The sequence below is a fragment of the Echinops telfairi genome, unplaced genomic scaffold (assembly GCF_000313985.2).
Source record: "Echinops telfairi isolate 266 unplaced genomic scaffold, ASM31398v2 ScPeMD7_655;HRSCAF=1070, whole genome shotgun sequence".
Lineage (NCBI taxonomy): Eukaryota > Metazoa > Chordata > Mammalia > Afrosoricida > Tenrecidae > Echinops > Echinops telfairi.
In genome coordinates, this window is record NW_022104553.1 from 22,941,611 (window position 1) to 22,949,643 (window position 8,033).

Here is an 8,033-nt window from a genome sequence, read left to right on the forward strand (position 1 = left end):
CTATATCTTTTGATAGCCAGGCACCATCAGCTTTATTCACCACATTTGCTTATGCACCCATTTGTCTTCAGCAATTGTATTTGGGAGGTGAGCACACAATGATATGATTTGTTGTTCTTTGATGCCTGATAACGGATCCCTTCGGCACCTGGTGGTCACACAGGATGGTGTGCTTCTTCCATGTGGGCTTTGTTGCCGCAGTGGGTGTTCTTATACTCAAGGCCACCCTTTGTCATTGCTCCTGCTCCCAGTCCCTCCATCCATACCCAGAGCACCCATCCAGTGTGCGATTTTGATGTCTGAAATCTATAGGGTGGGGTTGGCCTGGGAGTTAGTGGGGTGCGAACCTGTATGTCACTCTATCAATCCAAGCCCCGTGAGTTTGTGGGAGAAATCCAGTCAGCTGGCGGTGGTGGGGTGGTGGTTGAGGAAGCGCGCGCATGGGTGGTGGCGTCAGCTGGACACGCCCCACCCCCCACCGCGGCTGGGGCCTGAGTACCCGAGGACCCCCTGTCCTGCTGCAGATGTTCGGCCAGAGACGCAGCATGCAGGCTCTGGAGCTGGCGCACATGCTCTACTACCGCAGCACATCCAACAACTCGGAGCTGCTCAGCGCCCTGACCCTGCGCGCCCAGGAGGAGCACGCCAAGGAGGCGTTGCTGGCGCACAGCTTCCTAGCTCGGCACCCAGAGGCCATGAGCGGCCCACCCCAAGGTAAGCCCTCGGCGGATCTGAGATGTACCCCTCAGTTGCCAGGGAACCACGCCTTGTTACAAAGAGGCCCCGCCTTAGCATTTTGAGGCTCCGCCCACAAGTGGTACAGCCCCACCCACAATATACAGGCTCAGTCAATTGCTACCTCTTACCCCAGGAGACCCCGCCTCCCCTTGGCTGCCCGGATGAAATGCAGTCCTGCCCCAATGGGGCTGATGCTCTCCCACTGAGACCCCCCCCTCAGTGACAAGCCAGGGCCATGCTACCTGCCCCCCTGTTACTTCTCTCTCACCCACCCTCCCAACACCTGCTGGGAAACCTGACCGATTCCCCAGGTGACCTCACTCCCCCTCTACCTGGTTCCTCCTTGCCCGGACATCCCTCTTCTGACCCCAACCTCCAGGGGGGCCCCCCAGTGGAACGCCGGTCTTATCATTTCCCTTCTCCTTCCCATATGTGAGGGCCGCACCCTTCCCTCTCTATGTGGACCCCTGACATCAGTCCCCCCAGAAGACAAAACCACACACCAGCCCTGTCCCTCCTGGAACCCAGACTGTCTCTAAGCCCAAGGCCTCCTCCCAGAGGAGAACCTCCCCGAAACTGAGCCTCCTGCCCACCCCCCTTGTCACATTCCCAGCTCTCCTGAATTCTCAGGCTTCCCCCAGACCCAGGCCTCCAATTTCCTGCCCTGCACCCCTCCCATTTGAATCTACTCACACCTACCTGCCTTCCACCCCACCTCCCCGCCCCACAGAGACGTCTCGGTGGCTCCAGTCGGAGGTGGAGAGCTGGCTCCTGGCCCAGTCAGGCTGCGAAGTGGCCTTCAACGGGGCGCGGGCCCTGGCCCACCTGCAAGTCCTGACCCCCAGCATCGGAATCTACCCGCCCCCGGGCTTCCCCAAACTGGACCCTCTGGCTTCGGTCCTTCCTGAACCTCCCCAGGCCACACCACCACGCAGTGACAACTTATAACTGCAATCATCCTGGAGGCAGGGACCTGCAAACCCACCTGGCTAGACACTAAACCCCGCCTCTTTTACAAGCTGTCCATCACAGCCACTGCTTAGCCACGCCCCAACGCTCTCACCTGAGGGTCAGGCTGAGCGGCCAGTCAGGGCGGTCCCCAGTTGCCAGGCTAGCTATTGCTTAGTCCCACCCCCCGCCTGAAGTGCCCCGTTGGGCTGGAGGGGGTGAGAGGAGGGCGGTGGCAGCCGCGTGCAGCTGCGCAGCAGCGTCTAGTCTAAACTGCCTGGGACATTTCAACGGTGCCCTCCGGAGGCTACGCAAAACTGTCTTAGCCGGCAGGCTGCACGCCCTGTGCGCAAAGCGGGCCCCAGCCGGCAGCCAATGAAAGCCCTTTGCCCCTGGCAAACTGCCAGCGACAGCTGCTGGGCACCATCCACTTGGGCAAGCCAGTTGTGGCTGCCCTGAAACCACCAATCCGAAACCACCGATCTGAGATGCCGAAAGGAAACCAGATCTTCGCATCAGTTGCTGTTGTGTGGCCCGCAGGCCATCTGGTCAGCTGCTGCTCAGCTGGTCCAGGCTGAAGGGGTCGGGAGCCCCGGGGGCCAGGCGGAAGGCTGTGAGAACTGGAGACCACCTTCTCCCCAAGACTCATTCCTACTCAGGCTCCCGGCAGCCTCTGGTGCCTTTCCTGACCCGGGTCCCTCACTCTTCCAACAGAAACTACCTCGGTCCGGAGCGCCCCACTGCCAGCGAATGGCCTGCCTAATATTTATGAGCACCCATTAAGCCCTTAACCCCACCCAAAGGAATAAATCATGTTGTATGAGCCTTGGATGAGTGGGGTGAGGCCAATGAGGGTGGAGGGGCCTGCGGGATGTGAAAGGACGCCAGGGCTCTCCGGGAGTCCTTGAGCTGGGTGGGGTGGGGTAGGGGTGGGGGTGGCTAATAGACGTGGGTGTGTCCCTGAAAGCGCAAGCCACAGAGCCAGAGGCAGGCTGGGTTCTTGGTGCGAAAAGACACACCGTGGGTCCGAGAAACCGGAGACCTAGCTGGTGACACATTAGGCTGCTAGCCGCCAGGCCAGCAGGTTGAAACCACCAGGTGCTGCGTGGGGAGAAAGGAGGCTTCTCGCTGCTATAAAGATTTACAGCCTTGGACAGTCGCAGGGGCGATTCTGCACTGCCCCATAGGGTCGCCGTGAGTTGGCATCCACTCGGTGGCAGGGCGTTGAGTGGGCCAGAGAAGAGTCTTAAGAGAGGAGGCCCCGATGTTCTGAGAAGATCCCCCCAGGGTGTCTCCCTGAGCTGGGTAACGGGTTAGGGTGGTTGTGTACAGTTCAGGCTGGTCACTGCACGAAGGTACAGTGCCCGGGGAGGTGGTTGCTTAGGTGCTATCTTGTTGATTTCTCAACTCACAGCGACTCTCCCTGTGACAGCGTAGATCTGCCCCCCTAGAGTTTCCCAGGCGGGTCACCGTGGGGGGAGAGAATGGTAGGATCTTTTCTTCCATGGTGTGGGCTCAAACCTCTGACCTTTTGGTCTGCAGCTGAGCGCTTACCCGTTGCACCACAAGGGCACCGATAAAACCCAGACCCACTGCCATCGAGTCACGTTCGCCTCATAGTGACCTCATAGAGTGACACCGAGTGGCCCTGTTCCTCAGAGTTTGAGCCTCTAAATCTTCACATGAACAAAACTGCCTCATCTTTCTCCCACGGAGCAGAGGGGGCCTATGGGTGGGAATAAAATTCAGCTGGTGCCCCTTGCTCTCACCGTTCTGGTCTGGACAGGGGTCTTCCAGGAGGAGGGATATACCTTGTATTCAGGTGTCCTGAGGGCCAGCGGTGGCCTAAGGGAGAAGAGTGGTGGGGGTCCAGGGAGGGAGGGAAACTGGGTTCCCAAGAAGGAAAAGGTCCCATTCTAGTTCTAGAGAGGGGGTCAGAAAGTCAGAGAGGAGAGAGAACTGAAGACCAACCATGTTATAACACGCCCAGGTCCCAAGAAGAGACGGCGGGACGGAGCCTGCGCCAGAGAAGAGAATCCGGGCAGCCCTGGATCTGGATGGGATCTGCTGAGTCAGATCCTCGGGGTTTGGTTCTTTGCCCGAAGTAGCTGGAGTTCGGGGGCCAGGTGCAGGCGTGCTGTGGGGCTCCGGGGTCCTGAGATGAGAGGCTTGGGGGTTGTGCCAGAAGGACGGTTGCAGGAATCCTGCCGCCCCTCCACCCCACCCCCTCTACCTTAGCGGCCAGGTGCAAGCAGCCCGGGCTACTGGGGAAAGGAAGGAAGGAGGCGAAGGCAGGGTCCGCGGTTGGATGGTTTTATTTTCTGGAAGACGTTGGGGAGTGGGGGCTTTCGGGTGAAGCAGAGGGGCTGGGAGCGGCGAGGGTTGCAAGGTGCTCACTCTCGCTTCCGCAAGTGGATGTAGACGACGCCGCTGATCAAGGCGAGGGGGAAGGCCACCCAGGCCAGGGCGAAGCAGTAGCCGAAGTTGCCCCCCTGGGCTTCCTTTCCCAGGATTTCCCGGGCATGGAGGGTGTAGATCAAAGCTGCGGTGAACACCGCCACGCCTGCAGGGCGAAGGAAACAGCGCGTCACGCCGGGCCCGCAAGAAGACTACATTTCCCACAAGTCCCCGGGGCAACGAAGCCCCGAAGGACGAGTGGGGGACTCTGCTACCTGCTGGGAGTTGTAGTTCATTCCCCCAGCGCCATGCCCTGAGCCTATTTCAGAGAGGTTCTGGACAGTTTCATCTCCATGGGTCCCTGGCTACCCATTCGAACAATAGGACGACTGCATAGATTTTTTCCTGCCCCCCAAGCAAATCGTGAATAATTAAAGCAAAAGGAGGCTACTGGCCCACGAATTGAGGACTATGGTGAACTGAAAGGCAGACTGGTAGCGCAGTAATTCAGCGCCGGACAGCGCCACAGAAAGGTCTGCGGTTTGATCCTCCCAGCGAGACAAATGTGGCAACCGGCTTCTATCAAGATGAAAACCTTGAAGGCAGGTCTAGTCTGTCCTATAAGATCTCAACTGATCGGAATCAACTCCGAACCGCAGTTTCTCATTTGTGGGAGGCGGGGGGCGTGCGGGAGCGCGTTGTGATTAAGGGAGTCTTATGCACCTGAAGTCTAAGAAACAAGGGGAAGTCCAACCCCCTGAAGTGTCTGGTACACAGCAGGTGGGGCCCAGGGTCAGCAGCGAGCATGGGAGCAGCTATTTTGATGCCAGGGCAGCCATGTTTCTGCTGGCTGCCATTATCATACCGCCACCCTGGTGAATCGGACATCCCTGGGTGGCGCAGGATGATTAAGGGCTCAACTACTAACAGAGAAGCTGAGAGGTTGGTGGTTCGCAACCCACCCTGAGGTGCCTGAGGAAGAAAAGCCTGGCCAATGGCTTCTGAAGCGGCTTCATCTTGAAAACGTGAGGGCGCACATAGTTTGACTCCATCACATGGTGCCACCAAGAGTCAGAAGGGACTTCGTGGGAAATGTTTGGCGTTGTGATATTTCAAAATTCTCTTGGTGATTCATGGCCCCCTCCCCAGCCCCACTCCATCGTTGGGACCTAAATTACTTGCCCAGGCCTCTTTTCCCAGTCCTGGCTCCTTGAGTCTCACATGCCAATTTCCCCCGGATTCAGGGACCCACACTTGGGCCATCAATTAGTCACCAAAAACTCCCATCAATCTCTCACGGGTGGCCACCGAGAGAGGCACCTCAGGTGGTCCTTAAGCTGTTGGAGGTTCTTTCCATTGCAGGGCCCCAACGTCCTGTCACGTGCCCTCCCGACCATCCCCTAAGTCCCTGGGGGGGTGGGAGTGGGGGGCTAGTGCTCACTGGTGCAAAGCTGGCAGAAGCCGGTGGCATAGAAGAGCCCGCCTCGCCGCATGGTGTAGAGTTGGAACATGAACAGGATGAAGGAGAGGCAGCAGAGGATGAGGGAGAGTACCATTAGTACCTGCACCGCTTTCAGCCAACCTGCAGGAGGAGGAGGAAAAGGAGGAGGTCATAGGGGGTGGGGGGGTGGGGGATCCAGAGGCCCTGCCCCTTTTATATGCACATCATTTGCCTTCTCTCTTTCCATGTCTACCCCCCACCAAAATCTGAAGTCCCCAATATCCCTCCTTGGATACCAATGGCATCTTGAGACCTTGCTCAATGCTCTCATCAGTTCTGGCAGCTGCGTGTCAAATTCGCTTAAGATGCTCTACGTGAACAGGCACCCTCTTTGGGATGATGGAGGACAGAGACAGCTTCCTTTCCAACCTTTATGCTAATTTCTTTTTCTTGCCCTTCGGCATTGGCTGCCTCCACAATGTTGAGGCGAGGTCATGGGAACCAACTTTTTAAAGAAATGTTTTATCTTGAGGCGGAAGCACTTCTGCATCTTGTTTCATTTAGAATCAGAGATGGGATGTGGGCTCACGGCTTCCCAACTCAGAAGCATTGGGTTCTAACCCTTTAGAACCCTGGCAGGATTCAGCCCCTTCCTTTTAGAGACTTGGGAGGATGCAAGCCTGCTGCTTTAGCACCTTGATGTGTCTCTAGCCCCACCCCTTTATAACTTTACCAACATTCTAGCCCCGCCTTCTTGGAACTTTGAGAACCTGAGCTCCATCTCCACCCCAGCACCCCCATCTGTAATACCAGCCTCATTTCCTTAGAACACTGGAGACACCAATTTATAAACTATCAAGGGCTCATGAGGGAGAGGGGAGCGGGGAGGGAGGTGGAAAATGGGGACCTGATGTCTGGGGTTTAGGTGGAGAGAAAATGTTTTGAGAATGATGTACAAATGTGCTTTACACAATTGATGTCTGTATGGATTGCGATAACAGATGTATGAGCCCCTAATAAAATGTTTTTTTTTTAAAAAAAGAACACTGGAGACCTAACTCCATCTCCTCAGAAACCTGGGGGCTACCTCCCAGTCCTTAGAGATCTGTAGCTTGTGGCCTACACCCTTTTTTGAATCATTAGGTGGGTGGGTGGGCCCTTCAGAGCGTGCCCTTTAGTCTAGTGTATTAACCCACCACTATCTGCAAGGTCAGCACTTTGCAACCACCAGCCGCTCTGAGGGAGAAAGATGAGGCTTTTGACTTCCAAAGAGTTACCGTCTTGAAAACTCACAGCAGGCAGCTCTAGCCTGGTCTATAAGGTGTGGAATTGGCTTCCACTTGATGACAGTGGGTTGGGTTTGATTTATCTCAAGAGAGCGGAATTCTGGTGGCAGAGTGGGTTACACATTGAACCACTACCCTGAAGGCCAGCAGTTCAAACCCACAGCTGTGTGTCAGGAGAAAGGCGAGGCCTTTTGCTCCCATCAACAGTTAAGAGTGCTGGGAAGCCCACAGGGGCAGTTCGACCCTGTCCTGCAGAGTTTCTATGAGTTATAACCAACTTGGTGCCCATGAGTGAGTTGGGAGTAGGATCCCAGATGGATGGATCCTGAACAGGCCCTACTCACTCAGCCTTGGCACCCGAACCCACTCACTTCCTCCACCCTCAAACCCGGGAGTCCCGGCTCCCTGGAGAGGCGGGGGTTCCCAATCGGGTTCCCGGGACCCGGAGAAGACTGGCGCTCCCTCCACGCCCCGCTCACCATTCTCACTGACGTTACCGCAGCTCCAGATGTCCGTGCTGCTGTTCCACTTGCAGTCGTACCAGAGGTTCAGGGACTCCCTCCCGGGGAAGGCCCACCAGGACTGCGGTGGACAGAGAAGAGAGGGCGGGCTTAGGAAAGGGAAGTGGGCGGGGTCGGGCGCCCGTGGGCGGGGCTAGGAAAAGGTGAAGCCATGGGGCAAGGTGGGGAGGGGGGCGGGGAAAGTAGGGATTTCCAAAGGGAAAGGGGGCGGGGCCAGAGCCCGTTTACCTTGTCCAAGGTGGCCACGAAAAGCAGGATGAGGATGAGGACGTGAAGGGCAGAGACCACCAGCAGGAGGAGAGACATAGCTGCGCGGAGCCCTGGGTGGGGGAATCAGGAGAAGACAGGGTTCCGCTGACGGAACAGGGCAGGTCAGACACCCCACTTCTGGTGGTGGAGGTGGCTGGATTCCTGGGTTTGAGGGAGGGAGGGGCTGGGGCCCAGGACTCCTGGGCCTGAGGAGGAGGGGATTGGGACCCCTGAGTCTGAAGGAGGAGGAGGGAATAAGGACCCCTGGGTCTGAGGGAGGAGGGAATAAGGACCCCTGGGCCTGAGGGAAGAGGCGATGGGGACCCCTGGGTCTCAGGGAGGAGGGGATGGGGACTCCTGGGTCTGAGGGAGGAGGCGATGGGGAACCCTGGGTCTGAGGGAGGAGGGGATAGGGACCCCTGGGTCTGAGGGAGGAGGTGGATGGGGACCCCT

The 8,033-nt window shown here is 57.5% G+C and overlaps 2 protein-coding genes across 3 annotated transcripts in view; one reads left to right on the top strand and one right to left on the bottom strand.

Moving 5' to 3' along the window:
- The window catches only part of TMEM143 (transmembrane protein 143), a 17,452-nt gene extending 14,937 nt beyond the window's left edge, over window positions 1–2,515 (top strand). Inside the window, exons 7-8 of the mRNA XM_004710633.2 lie at window positions 525–714; window positions 1,469–2,515. Coding sequence (XP_004710690.1) covers window positions 525–714; window positions 1,469–1,686 — 408 coding nt within the window. The 3' untranslated portion in view covers window positions 1,687–2,515. The remainder of the gene's footprint in view (window positions 1–524; window positions 715–1,468) is intronic.
- Window positions 2,516–3,983: 1,468 nt separating this feature from the next.
- EMP3 (epithelial membrane protein 3) overlaps window positions 3,984–8,033 on the bottom strand; it is a 5,286-nt gene continuing 1,236 nt past the window's right edge. For both annotated transcript variants that reach the window (XM_004710410.2, XM_045292971.1), the window contains exons 2-5: window positions 7,560–7,651; window positions 7,290–7,392; window positions 5,525–5,665; window positions 3,984–4,249 (exon numbers count right to left, since the gene is read on the bottom strand). In XM_004710410.2, the coding sequence (XP_004710467.1) occupies window positions 4,080–4,249; window positions 5,525–5,665; window positions 7,290–7,392; window positions 7,560–7,637 (492 nt within the window). In that variant the 5' untranslated portion in view covers window positions 7,638–7,651 and the 3' untranslated portion in view covers window positions 3,984–4,079. The remainder of the gene's footprint in view (window positions 4,250–5,524; window positions 5,666–7,289; window positions 7,393–7,559; window positions 7,652–8,033) is intronic.